General features: G+C 58.7%; 3 protein-coding genes across 11 annotated transcripts in view; 1 reads left to right on the top strand and 2 right to left on the bottom strand.

Moving 5' to 3' along the window:
• Window positions 1–78: 78 nt before the first annotated feature.
• Window positions 79–4,322, bottom strand: FASTK (Fas activated serine/threonine kinase). 5 transcript variants are annotated; one of them, XM_041752124.1, is made up of 10 exons: window positions 4,123–4,322; window positions 2,926–3,348; window positions 2,248–2,427; window positions 2,007–2,146; window positions 1,319–1,532; window positions 1,054–1,168; window positions 779–870; window positions 557–692; window positions 371–485; window positions 79–284 (listed from the first exon to the last, which is right to left on the bottom strand). In XM_041752124.1, exons 1-10 carry the CDS (start codon window positions 4,202–4,204, stop codon window positions 177–179), a joined length of 1,605 nt encoding a protein of 534 aa, XP_041608058.1. In that variant the 5' UTR covers window positions 4,205–4,322; the 3' UTR covers window positions 79–176. The 5 variants fall into 5 exon arrangements, with proteins under 5 accessions (XP_041608058.1, XP_041608057.1, XP_041608060.1 ...); XM_041752123.1 differs by having other exon boundaries at window positions 1,054–1,213; window positions 4,123–4,320; XM_041752126.1 differs by having other exon boundaries at window positions 1,054–1,213; window positions 3,107–3,348; window positions 4,123–4,279.
• Window positions 4,323–4,574: 252 nt separating this feature from the next.
• Window positions 4,575–7,141, bottom strand: TMUB1 (transmembrane and ubiquitin like domain containing 1). 2 transcript variants are annotated; one of them, XM_041752128.1, is made up of 3 exons: window positions 6,987–7,141; window positions 5,686–6,104; window positions 4,575–5,390 (listed from the first exon to the last, which is right to left on the bottom strand). In XM_041752128.1, the coding sequence occupies exons 1-3, from the start codon at window positions 7,098–7,100 to the stop codon at window positions 5,039–5,041; spliced, it is 885 nt and encodes a 294-aa protein (XP_041608062.1). In that variant the 5' UTR covers window positions 7,101–7,141; the 3' UTR covers window positions 4,575–5,038. The 2 variants fall into 2 exon arrangements, with proteins under 2 accessions (XP_041608062.1, XP_041608063.1); XM_041752129.1 differs by lacking the exon at window positions 6,987–7,141 and adding an exon at window positions 6,621–6,855.
• Window positions 7,142–9,821: 2,680 nt separating this feature from the next.
• The window catches only part of AGAP3 (ArfGAP with GTPase domain, ankyrin repeat and PH domain 3), a 56,581-nt gene continuing 45,316 nt past the window's right edge, over window positions 9,822–21,086 (top strand). The window contains exon 1 of one of the 4 annotated variants that reach the window (XM_041752157.1): window positions 9,822–10,552. In XM_041752157.1, coding sequence (XP_041608091.1) covers window positions 10,222–10,552 — 331 coding nt within the window. In that variant the 5' untranslated portion in view covers window positions 9,822–10,221. The remainder of the gene's footprint in view (window positions 10,553–21,086) is intronic. The other 3 variants (XM_041752158.1, XM_041752160.1, XM_041752159.1) reach the window with 3 other exon arrangements.

Raw genomic sequence — 21,086 nt, 5'->3', positions numbered from 1 at the left:
GCATGGATTGGCAGGTGGGCGGGGGGGGGGGGGGGGGGGCAACCCGCTCCCTGTCCCAGAAACGAGATGCACAATGGGGAAAGAAAGGGACTTTAATGAGAAATCAAAATATAGAGAGCCAAAGTGCAAATTGTCCACCCCCTTCGGGGGTCACCCTGAGCCCCATGTGCATCCCCTCACCCCCCTTCAGGCCCCCAGCGGAGGCCCAAGGCCTGGAGCTTCTGCCTCAGGTAGCTCTTGAGCTGTGGCAGGCCTCTCTGTGACTCCAGTTCCTCAAAGGGTAGCTGCGAGGGAGGGAACGGCGTGTTACCCTCAGGGTCCTGGGCTGGCACAGGGGAGCCAGGAGGACATGCGGGGTGGGTGCTCTCACCGGCAGGAGCTGGTAGCCCATCAGGCCCAGGTGCCGCTCCCGGAGGGCCCGGGAGCCCAGCAGCACTTGGCCATCCCGGCAGAAATGCCAGCGTTCTCGCAGCATCAGCACCACCCTGTGGGGAGCAGACTGCAGCTCAGGGTGCTGTCCACAGAGGTGGGAGGCTCTCCCACCTTCTTCCCTTACCTTTGGGCGGGGTCATGGGTAGTGGACTGAGAGGCAGCCTGGCCCTGGGAACAGGACCGGGGAGGGTACGGTAGGAAGGGGTCCTGGGTCCTCACAGGAAGCACAGCACCGGAGCTGCTGACGCAGAGCAGGAAGTCTGGAGGGGGAAGAGAGAGGGCGGCTGGCTTCCAGCCCAGGCTCTGTACCCTGCCAGCCGCCCGCCCGCCAGCCACTGGGGTTCACCTGTGCAGTAGCCCGGAGGCACCGTCAGATCCTGCCGGTACTTTTCTTCCCCCAGCAGCTGGCGCAGCCCCTCCGCTACTATATCCTTGTGACTGGGATGGGGTAGGAAGACCGACAAGGAAAGGCTCAGGAGGCTCATCTTAATTCTGTCCCCTGTCATGCCTGGACCCTGGGCAAAGGCCTCCCAAGGCCCATTTTTCCCTCTAGAACTAACAAGAATGCCTCTGCATGGACAGTTCAGGGTCCCATCCCCTCCCCCCAGCCTCCCCATCTACCTGTACTTGCAGCGGGCACGGTCAGTGATGAGTGGCTGGGGGAAGATGGGCACTTGCTGCCTTCGGGGAAGACGGGGACCCCGGTATCCTGGAAGCTCCAGCTCCACAGCTGTGTCTAGCAGGGAGAGGTAGCGCCGCACAATGAAGGCATGAGGGGTGCCTGCGGGAAAGCGGGACTGAGGCTCGAGGGGCTACAGACTCCCACCCCTGCCTCCCCCTGCCCAGTGGCCCTTGGGGATCCCCACTGGCTCTCCTGTGCGCGCACCACTGATGTGGTTGATGAAGCCTGGGGAAAAGACAAAGTGCAGAGCTCGGAAGGGTAGGCACCGCAGCTGGCACAGCGACATCAAGATGTTGACAGTGGCCAGGGGGGCCACCCCTGCTTCCCGAGCCAGGATCCTCTCAAGACAGGGCATAAACTGCTGTTCCAGAGGCAAGTAGTTCAGCCGCCCAAAGGGCAGGACCAACTTCTGTACCACCTGTGGGGGAAGAGCAGCCCTTCACCCGGCACGAAACAGTTCTGATACCCTTCACAAGCTGAACCTCAGGGAGGCTTGGCCTGCAGGCTTGTAATGTCTCCGTAAAGGCAGAGCGATCCCTCTCCCCCGATGCACACACCAGAAGTTCGACAGCACAACCCGTGTCTTGAGCCCCATGTGATTAACCAAACCAATGGAGGAGACATCGCTGTGGGGTCTGGCCCTGAAGACTTAAGAGGAGTGGGCTTAATGAAGCTAAGACAGTGCTAAGTGAGTAGAACTGCAGAGAGCCAGGCATACACACTGGGTAGGTGGATGAGCCAGGAGGGGGTGAGCAAAGATAAAACCCCAGGGGGACAGAGCAGAGGGCCTGGCTGCTTGCTGCAGGAGGCAGCCAATCAAGCTGACAGGGAGCTGGGCTTGACACCGTGGAGGGCTAGGAGACAAGCATGGCAGGGTGGGAGGTAATCCCACCTTGCTGCTGAGCTGGGCTTCCTGGACCACCAGGAAATGGGCAATGGCTTCCAGAAGCTGGGGCTCCCGCAACCGGTGCCGGGCCAGGTGCTGGGCCAGGAGCACCATGACGTGAGGAGTCAGTTCCTCTGGCCTGGCCTCTGTGAAGAACAGCCTATTATGCTGGACCCTCAGTCCAGACACCACCACCGGCCTCCTCTTCAGCCCCTCCCCGCCACCTGCCTTCAGTCCCCTCCAGCACCTGCCAGGCTGCGGATGAGGTGCTGCCGTGGACGCCTCAGGAAATGAGGGCAGCTCAGAGCAGCTTCCAATCTTTGCCCACCGTGCAGGACAGGTTGCAGGGTGGGAGGTGGCTTCGGAGGGAGGCGGAACCTTCTCTCCTGCTCCAGGGCACACATCAGGGGCCCATCTGATGGGAAGCCTGAGAGGGAGAGGGTCAGAGGAGGCAGGCCTGGTAACGGGGAGCTGCTCTGTTCCAGTCATGGGGTTCAGCTGATGAATTCCCAACCTTTCACGTCTCTGTGTTCTGGACTGGATGGGCTGCTATAGTGTAAGTGGAAGCACTGGAGAAGTGTGAAATACCATGTGACTGTGAGGTTATCAGGACAGTCTGCGGGCAAGAACTCAAATAAAGATGGCAAATGAGCTCTCATCTCACGCCAATGGTGACAAACTGTAGTGGCTTTCTAGAGCACTGTGTAGGAAGGAATCCGGGCTTGGCACCCCTAGCTAAGCTGCAGGGAATGCTGCTCCACTCCTGGTGTCAGCTGTGGATACAAGGGGAGCGGCAGCAAGTGTGCCAAGGTATGCACCACTCCTGCCAAAGCCCAAGAGATGAATTCTGTCAGTGATCTTGGGTCTTCTACGCTCTTTCTCTATTCTTCCGTGAACACCCCCCCCCCCCCGACACCCTCCTCACCAAGTAAGACTGCAAGGTGCAGACACACGTGGATGGTGTGAATGTCAAAGGAGGGGCAGTTTCGGATGATGAGCTGACTCAAGTCCTGTAGTGTGGCCTGCTCCACAGGAGGGGGCCGTGGCTGAGACCCCAAGAGCTGACCCAGACGACGAAGTGCCACAGGGTAGTGATGGGCGCGCACCTTGGTGGGGTTCTGGCCCAGCCAACGCAGCAGCTCCCCAGGGCTCCTCGCCTGTTCCAGAAGCCGCTGTAGCCCCTGCACGGGGCCTGCATGGAGGCCACCTGCAGGAGGCTGGTCCCCCCACTTGCTGGGCCCCAGACAGCAGGGCTGTACTGGCGGGAGCAGCAGCAGGCCAGACAGCCGAGCAGCGGAGGCCTGGGCAGAGAGCAGGAGTCGAAGCATGGAGTTGGGTGATGGAGACCCTGAGGGGCAGCCCAGAAAAGGGGGTGAGGTTTTCTCCAAAGGGGAGAGAACCAGCCATCAACTCCTGACCTCACTCCCCATTCAGAGGGCCCTGGGGTCAGAACACCCACTCATGTTCGCCCTTCCTCTGTGATTGCTCTAGTCTTCCCCACCCCGCCCCTCTCTGCCTCCTTCCATCCTCTGAAGCAGCACCTTCCATGTCCTCCACACAGTGATATTTACAGAGCAATTCCACATGCACTATGGATCTCTGATGCTCCGCACGCGCCTCTGAGGTAGGCAGGGCTGGCACTACCTCCATTTCACAGGTGGAGAAACCAAGGCCCAGAGAGGAAAGGGGGGGTAAGCCCGAGGTCACGAGTCGGGTTAGTGGTCGTGCCCAGCCTGGAGCCCAGCTTGCCCTGTCGACACGCCCTCTCGACCACCTCCCCCTCCCGCAGGAGGCGGCAGCGGCAAGGAGGGTGGAACGCGGGCTCGGCAGCGGGGCGGTCCTGGGTTCCATGCTGGGCGCTCCCACTTACCAGCTGCATGACCTTGGACAAGTGGCTTCGTCTCTCTGCCCAAGCCTCCTCGCCCGTGAAACGAGAACGCAGCGCCCAGCTCGCAGGGGGCCCGTGGAGCCCGAGCGCGCGGCTTTGCAATGGCGCGGAGTCGGCGGTGTCAGGGGCCCCCACACCCACCCGGGCCCGGCGACGCCCGGAGACCGTGCTCACGGTCGCCAACACCAACTCCCGCCGCCCTCCCGCAGCCCGCCCCGCAGGCGCCACCCCTACATGGCTCCCCAGGCCCCGCGCAGGTCGCTCCCTCAGTCGGTCTCGGGGCCCGGGGGCCGGGCTCCCCCCGCGGCCTCCTCATCGGCAGGCCACCGAGTCCGCCATCTTCCCAGCAACCCCCGGACCGCGGCCCGGACGCCAATCGCGGCTCAGCCCCCGACCAGCACAGACGTGGCTCCCGTCAGGCCCCGCGCGTCCGGGCGCCGCGCGCCCCGCCCCCCGCGTCCGGAAGCTGCGCGCGCCGAGCCGGGGCGGTACCGCGGGCGGGGGGCGGAGCCAAGGGGCCGGGCGCCGAGGCTAGTGCGAAGAGCGAGCGGAAGTCGGCGGCTCGCCGTTGTAAGGCTGTGCACCCGGGAGGGCTCAGTCCCCGCCCAGCGCGCCGGTCCTCCCAGAGGGCGAGGGCTCCCCGCCCAGCACCCCAGAGGCCCACACACCCAGACACACAGCAGGAGTGAAAACTTCACAGTTATTTAATCTGCACGTGTTCCACAGAATCCCTCTGCCCCTCCCAGCTCCCCTTCCCCAGCGCCCCGCAGTCCTTGGGTCCTCCAACCAGCCCAAGGAGCTATCAGGGACTAGAGGTGGCTGGGTCCTCGGGCAGGACACTAAGAAGGGCCCAGGGGTGTAGCCCGGCTCTGCCCGGGGCCAAGGCAGTGACAGCAGCTGCCTGACCCCGAGGAGCTGACTGTCAATGGGGGCCGAGAGCCAGCAGCCCCAGGACGTGGCCCAGAGCCATGGAGGTCACAGGGAGGGGCGTCGGCGGACTCCCGGAGCGCTCTGCTGCGCAGGGCTGGGCTCCAGGGTAGTGGGAAGAGGCAGGCCGGAGAGGTGGGCCTGGGCAGACAGCAACGCCCACTGTGTCGAGGGGAGCAAGGTCCAGAGGGGCCAGCAACGCTGCCGAGAGCCCGTGGAGGCACTACGGGCGGTACATGGCAAAGGCCAGGAGACTGAGGAGCAGGGTGAAGCCGGCCAGACCCAGAGTGGCGGTCAGGGGAAAGAAGGGCCGGTACTGGATCTGGCAGTACCAGAGCAGCAGCAGCAGCAGAAGCAGGAGGGGCAGCAGCAGGCTGCCTATTTCCAGCCCGGAGGGGCCTGGCTCTGACCCCGGTGGGCAAGGGGGGTGTGGGGGACCGACGCGCGTGGACACGTGGCAGTGGAGAACGCAGTTGGGCGGGAGGTGAAGGCTGCCCAGGGTCTGGGTGTCGTCTCCTAGCAGCTGCCCTTGGTAGATGAGCCGCACCTGCTGTTCCCGGCCAGGAAACTGGGTCCTGAGGAGAGAGGGACCTGGGTAAGAGAGCAGGCCTCAGGCAATCCTGGTCCCTTGCCCAGAACCACACCCCCACCCCTCACCCTTGTCTCCACCCACTACCCAGCTGGTGGCCTCTAAGGAGGGGGAGTCCCCCCTGCCATAGGGGAATGATACAGTGTGTGATGTGAGGGCCTCAGTTCCCCCTCATCTATAGAAGGAGTGGGGAGTCTCAGATCTCTCTGGTGGCCCTTCCGGTCTGTGGTCACTCCCACCCCGCTCTTAAGAATGTCTTTCCTGTCCTCATCCCAGCTTACCTTTTCAGGGAGCCAATGGTATCGTGGGGCCAGGCCCTGGCCACCTGCTCTGAATCGTTGAGGAATTTCAGCCGGAGCACGAGGGGCTCCTGGGGGGAGTCCGGCGACGGTGGTGTTGCTGAGAGCCCCATGCCAGGCTCTGGCTGTGCAGCCTGACCTCTGTGTCTCAAGCTGGGGGTCTCAGCCCCTGGGGCCTCCCCTCGGATGCTGCCGGTGACCGCCATGGCTTCACTGGGCTGTGCTGGTGTTGGAGTCCCTGATGGCTGGGGCAATGGGTCGGTGCCCTCCGCGGTGTGTGTGGAGACCCAGGCGAGAGCCAGCACCAGAAGGCAGGCAAGCACCGCAAAAAGGATGGTCACCTCATCACCCACCCCTTCAATCAAGGCCATGGCACCTGCCTTGCCTGCCACCTTACTGAGCTGGAGAGGTACAAAGAACCCATGAGGGGCTGGCTCGTCCACCAGCAGCCCCTTCAATTCCAACAGGCGCCTGAGCCCACCCCATCAAACTCTCCCAAAGGTCCTTATTCCTCCTCCCCCTTACCCAAGCTCCACCCTAGGGCACTCACTGCTCTGAAACCTGGTGGTCCCAAACTTGCCTCAAGGGCCCCTTCCCATCACCAAATCCCGAGTCCTAACGTTTTGTAACCTGAGTTCTAGGTCTATAACCATCTCCCCAATTCATTCAAACACTATGCCGAAGTAAGGGCCCTGATCTCCTAAGCAACCTCTCCCCTAAATTCAACCCTCAGCAAACTTCACCCCAAAGCTTACCTACCTATTCTTCCATCTACTATCCCAAAGTTTACCTTCCCCTTCGTCTATTTCACCCCAAAGCCTATCTACTCCTCCATCATGAAAGTTTCTGGAAGGGGAAAGAAAATGGGCTTCTACGCCCCCCACCCCCGGCCCCGTTATCATTTAACCAAACCCCACCCGCGGCAGGGGACTGCTTCCGAAGGCTTCCCCACACCGAACGTCAGTCTCCGCCCCCTGGCAATACGGAGCTTCCGAGGGCTGTCATCCCCCACACCCAGCTCGGCCCCGCGGGTCCACTCAAGTTCCACCCCGCGGCGGCCCGACTCGGCGCCTCCCTGGAAGCCTCTCCAAACCCAGTCCGCAGGCTGACCCGAGATCCCGCCCGGGTATCCGAGACTTCGCCCTCCCAACCCCCAATTCCTCCATCACCCCTCCCATCTTCCCGCCCCCCGGAGCCAAGGGAGGACACCCGGGGCGGGGCGAGCGGGGGCCAGCTGGGGCCCGGGGCGGCGGGGTGGGCGCGGTCACCGCGCGGGGACTCACCGCCCGGCTCCGCCAGCTCCATAGCGGACCCTCGGGCACTTCCGGGCGGGAGGCGCCGAGGTCGCAGACACCTGAAGGCACCCCCTCCTTCCCTGCCGCCGTCGCCCGGAGCATTGTGGGACTTGTAGTCCTGCGCGGTGCGCATTTCCCGCCCTCCGCCTTGCGGACCCACGTGCCGGGATCGGCGGGCTAGTCCGGGTGTCTGCAAGTCGCTGAGGGGCCCGCGGGGGCGGGCTTAAGGGTTGTGCCAGCCCTCTGAGGTTGGGCGCATCAGCAGGACCCGCCACCTCCCCCGCTGGCATCCAGGGCATCTGTCACTCCAAAAACCAACGTCAGCGAGAACACGTCAGAGCACCCGTGTTTCCAGATGCAGGCTCCAGGGAGCTCAAGTGACCCCTACCCGGTTCTGTTCTTATGTCAGAGTGGACGCCAGAAGGCACCGTGGGCCCCCTAAATGGATTCTCTGGCCCAGAGCCCAGTACCCATGGGCGGTCCCATTAGGTTGGCTGAGGACACCCATCCCCAGGGCTGGCCACAGTGGCTTGGGCAGCTGTCCTGTTTCCCTGGTTCCTTCCTCCACCTTGACCCTGTGAGAAGCATAGATACTGGAACCGGGCCTGAATGCTGATCTCTTGTCTTGTGTTTATCAGCTGTATAAACTTGGGAACGCTATTGAACCTTTTTGAATCTTAATTTCTTTGTTCCTAAAACATAATTCATAAGGAAATTGTAAGGAAGAAATTGGGTGCTTTTTGAACAAGGGTGAAAGCTATGTAAGGGACCTGTTACACAGTAGGTATTTGTTCACCTAGTATTAGTACACTCTCCACCTAGATCTGGGCTTGGAAACTGGGTCCAGGGTGTTACTGTGTAGAGGATTTTGAGCCCCACGCTGGCTTGGGCTAGCTAATTTTGGTGGCTTTTCCTTCCTTCCTCTGGGCCACAGAGATCTCAGGTCTTGGGTTTTATAGGCCAGTCTTGGTGAAAAGTGATATACCCTAGTGTTTCCATAGTTCATGCTTACCTGTGGGAGCAGGTACTCTAAGCGTTGCCTTTGGGAAAGTCAATTTAGATGTATGACATACAGACCTAACTTTTCTCTAGTTCCTTCCCTTCCATTCATTTGTTTATTCTAGAAACATCTATTAAAGGTATACTATATGCCAGGCACTGTGCAAGATTATGGGAATATAATGGTGAATCATACAGGTAAACTTATCCCTGCCCTCACATGGCTCATAGAATGATAGGAGAGAGACATGTAGACAAGCTCACTGGTCCTAACACAGATCTGTGCTGGCTGCTGCGGCAAGGCATCTGAGAAGCTCTTTACCTTCAGCATCTCTCCTGGGAGCTACCGGGTGCAGATTCTTGCTGTCAAGTTCTAGTTACGCATGTAAAAGAGATGTTAGCTATTGCTTTTAGAATTATACAGTATCAGAGCTAGGTGTTCTGCTCAACCACTGTATTTTATTTATTTTTTAAAAATGTTCAGACTTTATTTATTCATGAGTGACAGAGAGACACAGAGAAAGGCAGAGACACAGGCAGAGGGAGAAGCAGGCTCCATGCAGGGAGCCCGACGCGGGGCTCGATCCCGGGTTTCCAGGATCACAACCTGGGCCGAAGGCAGGCGTTCAACCACTGTATTTTAAAGATGAAACACAGAGAGGGTACAAGACATCAGTAAGGTCAAACGTGTACATAGAACCTGAATCTGTCAGGAGCTATGGAGACCCTTCTTTGGAAGGTACAAGACACTTGGGTGACTGCGTTGGTACTGGGCAGGGTTTTGTGAGTAGCCAAATGGGGGTAACTCTTTGCGGGGAAAAGAATCAGCTCGGCCTGGGAAGTGGAAGTGTGTGTAAAAAGACTGACATGTCCACTGTGCCATAGGACATCTGGGCACAGCCCTGGAAGGCTGACTGTTTGGGGCCAGTGCTCTGCACATGCCCTCTATTAGGCATTTTTGGAAAGGCTGAGGATGAGGGCTGGCTAGCAAGATTGCAGGCAGCTTTGGCAATGGGGATGCAGAAAAAGGCAAACATCAAAGGTAGCTCCCTGGCCCCTGAAAGGGTGGACAAGGAACACAAGATGGGCAAGGGATTGAGGACAATGAAGAGAGCCATGAGGTTTCTGGTGAATCTCTTGAATGCGATGAGTGGGGGAAGAAGGCATAATATTGGATTCCTCTCTCTTCTTTGCCCATGTACCAGTGGGTCCAGGGCGGTGGTAGTGAACCACCCCAGTCCCACAGGGGAGTCTTTTAGGAGAAGCCTGAAGATGAGTGGGGGCTGTTGCTTACAGTGCCATTTGCAAAGGCCTTGCTGATGAAGCTCCCTGGGAGAACTGGAAATAGAAGCCGGGAACCCAGATTTCCAGGCTCTGTGCTGCAGCCCACAGCCGAGAGTCCAGGGAGGACCAGAGAGAGCACCTGGGGCACAGGGTGGTCTCCACGGATGATCTCGGGCGGGAACCGGGGATCCCGTGCAGTATGAAAGGCAGGACCGCGTAAGTGAGGCGCAGCTGTGCCTGGGCTGGCGGCCCTTCTCGGCCAATCGGCCGCGTTCATCAGCACCCTCAGGCGCCGGGCACGGCTGGGGCACTGCCCAAAGATCGGACACCCCACCCAGACCAGAGCAGGGCGGCGAAAGAGCCAGCCGGGGCCGGGAGCAGGCCAGAGCAGCTGTCCACTTGGAGCCGGTGGCCCTCGCGGCGGGTGTGGGTGGGGGCTGGAGAGCAGGCGGAAGGGCCAAGGCTAGGTGGGAGGGGCCCGGGCGCCGGGGCTGGAGCGCGCGGCTCGGGGGTGGAGGCTGCAGAGCCAGCGAGCGAGCGAGGGGCGGGGGCGCTGGGGCCGGCGCGCAGGAGGGGCGGGGGCGGCGGGGAGGGGGGCTCGGGCTGCGTGTGCCGGAGCTGGCGGGGGCGGCGGTGCGTGCGCATGACGCGGGGGGAGGGCCCGGGCCGCGCGCTCCCGGTCCCGTTGTTGTTGCCGCTGGAGGCTGCTCCGAGGCAGCGGGATCGCGGCGCGGAGAAGCGCCCTGCAGCGGCGGCCCCAGCGTGCTCGGCGGTGCCTCCTGGCCTCGGCCCCCGGCCCCCGAACTCATGCGCTAGCCCCGCGCCGCCGGCTCCGTAGTCCCGGCCCCGCCAGCCCCGCGCGCCCGCCCGCCACCGCCGCCGCCGCAGCGCCGCCCCGGGCCCCGGCCGGGCCCGCCTCGGGCCCCGCGGCTCCAGAGCCATGAACTTCCAGGCGGGCGGGGGGCAGAGCCCGCAGCAGCAGCCGAGCCTGGCGGCGCCGGGGGGCGGCGGCGGTGGCGGCGGCGGCGCGGGGGGCGGCGGGCAGTTCGGCGGCGCGGGGCCGGGGGCCGGGGGCGGCGGCGGCCCCTCGCAGCAGCTGGCCGGCGGGCCCCCCCAGCAGTTCGCGCTCTCCAATTCGGCAGCCATCCGGGCCGAGATCCAACGCTTCGAATCTGTGCATCCCAATATCTACGCCATCTACGACCTGATCGAGCGCATCGAGGACTTGGCGCTGCAGAACCAGATCCGGGAGCACGTCATCTCCATCGAGGGTGAGCGGAGCCGGGGTCTGCGGGAGATGGGGCGCGGTGGCTCGGCTCGGCCACGCTGTCCGCGTCTGGGGTCCTCGCGCGCCTGCGGTGCCGGCCACGCGGTGTGCTCGTCGCCGGCGTTGCAGAGCGGTCGTCCGCGCTTCGGGGCCGGTCCCGTGCCAGGGGACGCGTTTTCTGCTCTTAGTGCTCCACGACGCGAGGGCGGTGTCGCTCCCGGGACAGGTGCGCCCAGAGCCTCAGAGGTGCGGGGGTCTGGGGCCGGAGCTGGCCAGGCATGGCGAGGGAAGGTGGGCGCAGCGGAGGGCCTCGGCGGGCGGGGAGGTGGGGCCGCTGCCCCGGCCCTGCCCCGCGGCGGGGCGGGGGATCGGGCCTCCGGTTAGTGGAGCGTCCGCGGGCCCCGGAGGGTGGCGCTCGCCGCGGCGCCCTTTCCCGACGCACACCCCCTACGTTGCGGCTGCCAGGCGGGCACAGGCCGGGCCTGGCGCGGGGCTCCGGCGGCGCGACCGCGTGGGAAGCGCCGGCCGATACATCCGCGCCTTCTCCGGGTCCCACGCGCACCCGGGAGCCACTCGGGAGGCGGGCACGGGACTGCGGGGCGCAGACCGGCCTCCGTGGACACGGCGCCGGGCGTCAAGCGCCAGAACTCCGGGCCCCTGTCCTGCCCAGCGCTCCTTTCCATGGGCTCTTGGGTCGGGACTTTGGCTGCCAAAGGGGGCAGAGGAAGTGGGTGCACGCTGCTGGCACATATCCGACGACCCCTGATGTGGTGGGGGCCCTCCGCACCCCAGACACCCTGGTGGGCCGGTGACCTTTGAGCGCCCAAGGGACAGATGGGCCTCGCCCTGGGTCATCTGCTTCCTCTCTGTCCATTTGAGGGGGGATGCCCACCAGCAGGTGGTGGGTTCAGCTTTAGTGGAAACGCTGGGGCGGGGGATTACAAGGGTTTTTTTTTTTTTTTTTTGGTGATGACATGGAGTTGTGGGCAGGCCTGGCCACTTCTTGGGCCTCACAATTAGGGTCACATTCCCATCTTCTTGTGTGAGGCTCTGGGGGCTTCTTCACCTGAACACTCCCTTTCTGCTTTTGGAGGTCCCTGCAGCTGGGGAAGGAGCATTCAGTATTTTGGGATGGGAGTAGAGAACACCATTTGGAGCTGAAGTCCTGCCCTGTTCTTGTAACATTCCAACCTGACTCCCTCTGTCCTTTCCCCAATCCTCTTAGCTCTTTTCTCCCAAGGCTGAGTTCACTGTGAACTAATTAGGCAACAGGAAAACTCATTAACGTGGATCTGAGTAAATGGCCTGAATCACCGTCGTGGCTGGGGACCAGGAGTTGGCATTTGTGTGAGCCCAGGGCCCCAAAGAGAGGAGATGACCAGATTTTCCTCCTAGATCTGAAGCAGGTAGGGCACGACGGGTGACCATTCCTTGCCCTTGCGAGGAAGTAGAAGTTCCCCATCAGCTCTAAAATACCCCCAGCTCCTTTTGGTGACAGCCTTGGTGGGATAGGCACAGAGGGAGTGAGGGAAGGAAGACATCAGCAGCAGAGCACTTCCCAGAGCAGGGAGGGGCAGGAATCAGCTGGATTCCCATCCAGCTCCAACTTCCTTAACAGTGACCTGTGACCGCCCTGCCCCCCATCCCCCAACACCCCCTGGAGGCCCCTGGCAGGGTATCTTCTGTGATACAAAGGCCATGATTCCCAGAATCCACTGAGTCTCATCCCTGCCTTGAATTCAACATGACAGGCAGAATTTCCCCTCCTTGAGCCCCCCACCCCCACCCGTGACCAACTTCCCCATTGCGGTTTGGAAGTACCCCATGTTCTGTCTGCTTAGCCTGGAAGCTCCGTATCACCACCGTCCTGAATCCTGGGACCTGATGTCTCACTGTCACCAGGCCCAGCCGCTCCTCACGCATCCGTTCTCAGCTCTCCTGATCCCTGCTTCCCTGCTCTTTCTTGGCAGGGCCTCCCACCTCTTTCTTCCTGCTCCCCCCATTTTTTCCCAGCCTCTCTCCCGGAATCCGTCTTTAGTACCCACCTCACCCCTGCTCCCCCACTTTTGTCACCCAGCTTTTCTGCTCTAGGCAGGCAGAAATTAAAAAAAAGCCCAACCCTGAAAACTCCTCCGATTTCTGCCCTATACCCTTCCTGCAGTAGAGCCCCTCCATCTGCCAGACCATATTGCTGCCTTGTAAAGCAGCATCCCCACCTTCTTTTTGGGGGGAGGCAGGGGAGCAGCTTCCCGAGGCGTTTCCCTGCTCCCTGGGAGCCTGAGCGAGCCCCCCTGCTGGGGCCCAGCAGACCTGGGTCCCTGTGTTACATAACGCATCCATCCGTAGCCTGGGAGGCCGCTCTGTTTACTCCGGCCGAGCCTCTTAGCGGGAAGGGATGATATTTTCCTGGTGTATAATAAGCTTCCGCCTCACTCCGGTAATACTTCGATGAAGGATTTATTCGTCCCAGCTCTGAAGGTGACCTCGGAGATGCAGTCAGAATCTGTTTGGGACTGAGGGAGCCCAGTGGCACCTTGCCCTCCTGTCTTCTCTCTGCTTCATCCGGTCACCTCTAACCCTGTGGCCAGGGCAGGAGGAAGCAGAGGAACAGAGAGCTTTCCTGTTGCAGGATTAGGGGCCGAGGGGAGACAGACTGTTTCGGAAAAGTTCCACCAAAGGCTGAGGAAGGAGAAAAGGTATCCATCCTGCAGTTTTTAAGGAACGAAGGAAGTGTAACTGGGAGCTGGCAGCGAGGGTGGGGAGAGAAGACTTAACCACGTGCAGAGCCTCTGAGCCAGCCTCACCTTCCTGGCGGGGACACTGAGGCTCAGAGAGAGGAGGGATCAAGAGGGGCCTCACGGCAGGAGTCTGCAGGAAAAGGAGCTCTTGAGACTGGCTTGGGTTGCCTGGCTGTGTCCTAGAAAGAGGGCTGCACTGGACTCAGGCCAGACAGGGGACAGCCTGGGCGTGTGATACCTGGGCCAAGTGAACCAGGAGCCAGGATGAGCTGCTGGGAGAGGTGAGGCTCAGGATCCCAGCAATTGGCCTGGCCAGGTGGGCTGGTCTCTGAGTAATTGTGAATTCAGGGAGGCATGCCCCAGAGGAGGCCAAGCAGGGTGGATCCTGCAGGTCCCCAGGGAAGACCAGGAAGCACACGGTGGCCACTGGTGGCCCATGTGGCTGCTACTTGGGCAGGAACTGGGCTTTGTCGGCTGGTGACTTGTTGGTGCCCCCTTTGTTTTTCCTCCAACATTTTTTTTTTTTTTAATAAACAAAATAATTGCTTTTGAGCAACCTAGCGGTGGGCTGATTTGTTCTGTCCTTCACCTCACTCTTGGAGGGGTTGCTCTGGCTCTGCTGGCCAGCCACTATGGCCTGAGGCTCTAGTGCTCGGGGACTGCAGGTAGGAGGTGCTGCAAGTTTTCCTGGTGGGCTCAAGCCTAGGTTAGAGAGGGAAGGTGCCCCGAGCTGTTGCAGACAGAGCATCCTGGGCAGGGCTCGGAGGGAGCGGGCAGGGGGGTGCCCACCTCTGCATCATGCGTCCTGCTTCCTCTGTGTCTGGGGCTGGGATCCTGGCAGCAGCCCCGTGAGGCTGTGAGACAGGTGGAGAGCAGTTGTAGCCATTTGGGAGCCGGGGAAGCTCTCTACTGGGCTCCTTTGCCCTGTCTGTTCCTTGGGCTGGCCGGTCCCCAAGCTACTGAAACCACTCACCTGGGGGCCTTGCCGCAGTACATGTTTCCACCGCTTCCTGCCAGGGATCTGATTCAGTAGCTTTGAGATGGGGGCCCAGGGACCTGGGTTTGTCACTTCTCCCAGGGTTCTGGTAATTAGCTCGTTTCGGGAATGAGTGCCCGGTGGGGGCCTAGAGGCTTAAGTAGGACTTTGCGCAGAAGAGCTCCAGGAATTCTGAAAAAGAGATGTCCGTGTGGGTGCTAGTGGCCGAGGACAGTCACATTTGTTCCAGATACATTTATTTAGCTCCTACTGTGTGGCCCAGTTGCACAGAGCACAGTGGAAGGCAGGGAGGAGGCGGAGGAGGGGCCCCGCCCTTACCCTGGACCCCAAAGTAGAACAGATTGGCCTGTAGGAGGGGCCAGAACAGGGATTGGGAGTGGTGGGAGAAAACCAGGGCAAAGGTTAGATTCCAGGGAAGACCGGTCCAGACCTCTTCCTTCAAGGTCACGGAGAGGGAGGAAAGCTCACCTCAGGCTGCAGGACCACAGGCAGTGGAGAGATGGGATGTCCCTCCCGCCTTTAGTCCTCTGCCACTGAGCTGCTGCTCTCTGCCAAGTAAAAGACCCCCTGCAAATAAGACAGTCCTTGCTCCTAAGTACTCCGTGGCTACTGGGACTACTTATCTTCCTCTACCGTTGACTTCTTTCATTGAATGTCTGTGCCAGGCCTGAGGCTCTGGGAGACTTTCTATGCAGACAAACAGGTTTGCAGAGGCAGCAAGGGTGAGAGAAAGTGTGATGTGGTGTTCCAGGAGCAGCAGGCTTGTCCACGTAGCTGGGGCACTGAGTCCAGATGGGACGGGCCAGAGGGAGTTTTTCATGCTATTTTCTGTATTAATTTATTTATACCTCGCCATGGTCAAGGAGACCACTTGAAATGGCTTGGAATCCTGCAGGAGATGGCCCGTCATGTCAGGGGCGACATAGGAGCATTAGGGCAGGTGTGGCTGAGCATGTGCTCTTGAGGCGGCAGGGTGAGTGGCCTTGGGGAGACCAGGTGGGAAGGGAAGCTCATCCCTGAGTTCTCAGCGTCCACACTGTGCATGTGCACCGTGAACCTCCCCTATGAGCTGTCAGGGAGTCTGTGGCCTCAGAACCACAGGAGTGGAGGGAGTGAAGATGCCCTTCCTGAAAAGCAGGCTTAGGGGAGCTGAGGCCTGGGGGCAGAGTGGGTGGACAAGTCGGGGCTCTGACAACTCCAGTGTCCTTATCGGCAATACCCGCACCCCCGGCCAGGAACTTTTGGCTTACCTCATTCTCTTTTTACTATGTAGGTAACTTGAAATGAGTTTAACCAGATTGCCTTCCTTCTGACCTCTAGCTGACTTCCAGGCCAAGGGGTAAAGGGAAGGTAATTTTGGAGTAGAGAGCTGAGCCCTAGGGTGATAGAAGTGGGAGAGGGCCGTGACCGGGAGCACCTGCTTGGAAGATGTAGGCGTTGGCTGGTACTGCGTTCTGCGGGGTAGCATTCCCTGCCTGCCTGCCTGCTGGAGGTTGCTATAAGGCCTTTGCAACACGTGGCAGGTGTCTTCCCAGGTATGCAAGTATCCTCTCCATTTTGCAAAGCCTGGGATTTAGATTGAGCAACATCCCGGAGGCCACACTACGAGGAGCAGAAACTGTTTTCCAGCTGCAGGGCTGGTGCTTCCCCCATGGATGGATGGATGAGTGCGCTTTGGTGGGTCAGACTGGATGCCCCATCAGCCCTCCTACGGCGCCTCTCAGGGAAGTTTTCTGACCTTCAGTTTAATTTGAGGACACTTAGAATATAACTTGAGAACTTAGGGTTCCTCCATCCTGCCGTGATCTTCCTCTGAATGTCTTGAATCCCCTACTAAATGGTCTCTCTGGGACATGTCTGTCCCCTCCCTGAGCAGCGTAGATATTACTGCATATAGCGCATAGGTGCTTGCTCAAGAAACACTTAGAAACGCTTAAACATTTAAAACATTTAAATATACGCGGAAGTGGCGAAAGTAATGCTCGCTTGTTTTAACAAATTCAGATGGGAAGGAAGTAGAAGGAACATGTGCCCCCCACCCCCGGGGGTACCTGCTGCTTGGCAGCCTGATGTGTGTCTTCCCCAATCTGTTTTTCTTTTCTTTTCTTTCCTTTTCTTTTTTTCTTTTCTTTTTTTTTCTTTAATATTTATGCATAAGAGACATAGAGAGGCAGAGACACAGGCAGAGGGAGGAGCAGGCTCACCGCGGGGAGCCCAATGCAGGACTCCATCCCAGGACCCCAGGATTGCAACCTGAGCCCAAGGCAGACACTCAACCACTGAGCCACCCAGGAGTCTCCTCCCCATCTGTTTTTTTTTTTTTTTCCTCCCCATCTGTTTTAACCTTACATATATCTGCTCTCAACGACTCTGTGATTGATTTGATATTATTGGCATTTCTCAGCAAAGGTGGGATTTTGGTGGAAAACACTCCTCTGGGAGAATGAAAGCACCTGTGTTCATCTGCTCATCTGGTAGCTCCCTGCAAGGGAATCGGGATACCTGGGTTCTCATTTCTACCAGGTTGTGACTGGCAGGTCACCCCTTGCTTGACCTTTTTTTAAAAAATTTTTTTTAAATTTTACTTATTTGTCAGAGATAGACAGCACTGGTGAGCAGGAGCAGGGGGAGTGGCAGGCAGGGGGAGAAGCAGGCTCCCCGGCTGAGCAGGGATTCTGAAGCCAGGCTCGATCTCAGGACCCCGGGATCATGACCTGAGCCAAAGGCCGACACTTTACTGACTGAGCCACCCAGGTACCCCTTGACCTGTCTTGTTTGAGACTTGCATTCTTTGTGCAGCTCGCGGTGACTCCGCACACGGGTGCCTGGGCCATCTCTGTGTTGGCTCTGTGGCCTCAGGTCCTGCCTCAGGTGCTGCCTGTCTGGGGAGCGCAGGCTCCACTCAGTGCGCCCGGCTGAGCCTGACTTTTTGCACGTAGCACTTTGACAGGCGCTGCCTGGGCGCCCATAAGAATCTGGTGATTGAAGAGTTCCTGTGGGCCAGATCTGGGCCTTAGGGAGACGCAGGGGGAAATAACAAAACCTCCCTGCGGGGTTGTGCCACATAAAGCTTCACAGGGTCGTGTGTGTAAGGGGCTCCTGGCAGGGCCTGGCGCAGAGCGAGGACACAGTGATGCTCGCCACTATCTTAAAAGGCTGTAGGATGCCCGGGGTCCCTGGGTGGCTTAGTCGGTGAAGCATCTGCCACCAGCTCAGGTCACGATCCCAGGGTCCTGGGATCGAGTCCCACATTGTCTGGCTTCTTGCTCCATGGGGAGACTGCTTCTCCCTCCCCCTCTGCCTCTCCCCTCTGCTCGTGTACTTTCTCTCTTTCCCAAATAAATAAATTTTTAAAAATCTTAAAAAATAAAAGGCTGCGATAGGGCACCTGGGTGGTTCAGTGGTTGAGCGTCTGCCTTTGGCTCAGGGTGTGATCCCAGGGTCCTGGGATCGAGTTCCGTGTCGGGCTCCCTGCAGGGAGAAGCTCCCAGAGGGAGAAGCAGGGAGCTTCTCCTGTGTCTGCCTGTGTCTCTGCCTCTCTCTCTGTGCCTCTCATGAATAAATAAGTAAAATCTTAAAAAAAAAAAAAAAAAAGGCTGCAGAGCCATACAGTTTCTTACGCATCTTTTTGTGTATAGACCTTTCTATGCTTGTCTGATTACTTCCTTCGGACAAATTTCCAGGAGAAAATGACGAGACTGTCAGGTATGCACATTTTTAGGACTTTTGCAGCACAGCCCGCCTGATTCTAGGGATAGAGACAGACCACATGCTCCTTGCCCTACCTCTCTGGGCGCCCCCCTGCCCACCTTATAGGTTAAAAACACCACCACCACCACCACCACCCTTAGATGCTTTTCCTTATTTTTTTAAATTTTCTGTTGGTTTGATTACTAGTGAGAGTCAACATTAAAAAACAATTTGTGTCATTTGCATTTTGCTTAAGTCTCTTCAGGTCCCTTATTCATTTTCCAACTTGGTTTGTTGCTCTTTTTGTACTGCATGTAAGATAGTTTTAATTTCTTAATGTAGATTTTTCTTAAGTGAACATTTGTCTGCTGGCAGGGAGCCACAGCCTCAGGCTCTCAGGCAGCACTCAGGCCCAGGGCCAGCTGACCAGGCTCCAGGTGCCCAGAGAAGCGACCCTACATCACATGGTTTCAGGGGAATGTGCCTGTTTCTAGTGGGTGTTTTTCTTTCTCTTGCTTGTCTGTCAGCATCCCTCCTTGCCACTGTTGGTGTGCCCGCCTACAGCACTTTCTCTTTTGCCTTTTAATTTGATGTTTGGATGGCTTGCAGTCCCAGAGCCCATGCTCCTGAAGTGGGATTCCAGCCCAGTCCTGGCCTCTGGGGGTGCATGAGTCTGTATGCCTGGGGGGTGGGCGAAGTTGGGAATCTGGGAGATCTGGATACCACTTGGGGCTTGCCTGCTGTCTTCTAGGGAGGGGCTGATGGACTTCCTGCCCGGAGGATTTTTTGTTAAATGGGCCCTCAGTGAAGGCCTTTGGTGTGAAGAGCTGTGAAGGTTTGGTGGCTTTTAGTTGTTTCAAAGCACTCCTCTGCCTGGTGACAGCTTCTGGACTGTTCTAGACTGCATTGCCTTGGGTGCTGTGGTGGAGTGAATGCTGGGCATCCTTTCTTGTCTGTAGGGCCTGTGTGGGGCAGCAGTTACAAACCTGCTTCTGGAGCCAACCTGCCTGGATTTCAATCCCAGACTTAGTAGTTGGTAGCTGTGTGACCTTTGGTAAGTCCCTTTACCTCTCTGCCTTGGCTTCCTTGTTGCTAAAATGAGGTTCACAGGCACCCATTTCATCATTAGTGAGAATGAAGAATTCTCATTCATGAGAATGAAGTCGGGGAATGCACGCAGAGCTCTTAGACCAGCACCATTCCCTTGGAAGTACTTGTGTGGTGGGTCCTGGTACATGACTCATAAGCTAGGTGCTGGTCACACTGCCTTTGCCAGGTGGGAGTGAAGACAGTGAGGGCATGAGAGGGAGTGTGCCTTGCATGGTGTCCACAGCCTGTGGCTCCTCCCGTGGTACTTAGGGTCCGTGGTGGTGGAGTTTGGGGTAAGTTGGTCTAGCCTGGCGAGCCCCGGGGCAGAGAGCCACCTCAGGGTTTGTCTGAGGTTCCAGGGCCCAGACCTGGACCACAGCCTGTCACAAGGAATGTGTCACACAGGCCCCCAGCATTGCCTTTATTTGATTGTTTGCCTTTCAACCCAGTCCAGTTCTGTACGTGAGCCTCGCGTGTCAATTTAAATTTTCCTTTTAAGGAAGGTAAAAAGAAAAGTGAAGTGTGTTTTAATATTGTATTTTACTTAACTCACTATATCTGAAATGTTGTCTTTCCCGCATGCAGTCAATCTGAGAAATGATTAATGGGATCTTTTATACTCATTTCTCACACCCCGTCTTTGAGCTCCAACCCCCAGGGACAGGCCACATCTCCAGTGCTCAGTAGCCACACAGGGGCCCTGGCCGTGGTGGTGGGAGGACAGCTCTCGTTTTACCCCTCAATAAACAAAAGAATACCTGCTATAAAAAGTGAGTACAGAAGCGCATCCTTTTTGCTTTATCTGTCTAAAGTATTTTTTTAAGGTTTTATTTATTTATTCATGAGAGACAGAGAGAGAGAGAGAGGCAGGCAGAGGGAGAAGCAGGCTCCCTGCAGGGAGCCCAATGTGGGACTTGATCCTAGGACTCCAGGATCACGCCCTGAGCCAAAGGCAGGCGCTTAACTGCTGACCCAGCAGCCGTCCCAACCTTTCTGAAGTATTAATAATAACCTGTTTGGGGCGCTTGGGGGGCTCAGTTGATTAAGCGATTGTCGCTTTTTGCTCAGGTTGTGATCTCAGGGTCCCAGGATCGCGTCCCGCATTGACCCGGCTCCCTGCTCAGCGTGGAGTCAGCTTTGCTCTCTCCCTCTGTGCTCTCTCTCTGTCTCTCACTCCCTCTCTAGTAAATAAATAACATCTTTAAACAACAACAGTAATAATGAGCCTTACCCATAGGTCCTGCTGTTTTCCATCAGCTGGGCAACAAGCGCCCACTTACAGAGCCCCTGCTAAGGGCGGGGGGATCGATTGCAAACAGATCCATTGAGAAGTTACTGACTCTGCAGTAGCTTTTGGTTACCGTGTTTCCTGAAAACCTGAAGACCCCTGCCGTTGTGAGGCCGCCACCCAAAACCTGTTCACGCCATGGGGTTCTCCTGCTCCATGCTTGGGAGCCACGTTCCTGGGGTTCCGCCCAAGGATGGAAGGTGGGGTGTGAGTCCAGGCCCCGTTCTGCAAAGATGAATGTGGGTTGAGGGCCCCTCGCAGGCAGCGCTTGTTCCCGGGGGCTTGGCCACGGGCCTCGGGGCAGCTCTCGTCACTCTGCTGTGGCTCCCGCATCCCACATGGCTGCCTCTCCACCCTCCTGACCTCTCAGCCCCTCGCCTCCCTGTTGCCAGCCTGGAGGGTGATCCTGAATTGGGGTGACAGGGGAGAGACCAAGGCAGTTCCCACGGCTCCCTCCACCTGCTGCGGGATGGGCCCATGAGTTCTGGAGCGCTGGTGGCCTGACCCAGCAGAGGACGGGCAGGCTGGCGAGCTGCTGGTGGCTGGGCTCGCGTGAACAGCGCAGTCTGTGGACCAGCTGGCCTTCTGCGTGTCAGCTTTACACAAGGTCAGACGGAGTGGTGGCTCGTGAGGTGCACCTGGTAGGGGAATGGGGTGCTGACTGCGTGGCCCAGACCATGGCACACAGTTGGAGAAGGGCGAGCCCCGCCCTCGTGCTCTGCAGGAGGGCAGCGTG

Source organism: Vulpes lagopus, chromosome 4 (genome assembly GCF_018345385.1).
Source record: "Vulpes lagopus strain Blue_001 chromosome 4, ASM1834538v1, whole genome shotgun sequence".
Lineage (NCBI taxonomy): Eukaryota > Metazoa > Chordata > Mammalia > Carnivora > Canidae > Vulpes > Vulpes lagopus.
Note: the sequence above shows the minus strand (reverse complement) of the source record. Positions and strands in the feature narration are given on the sequence as shown.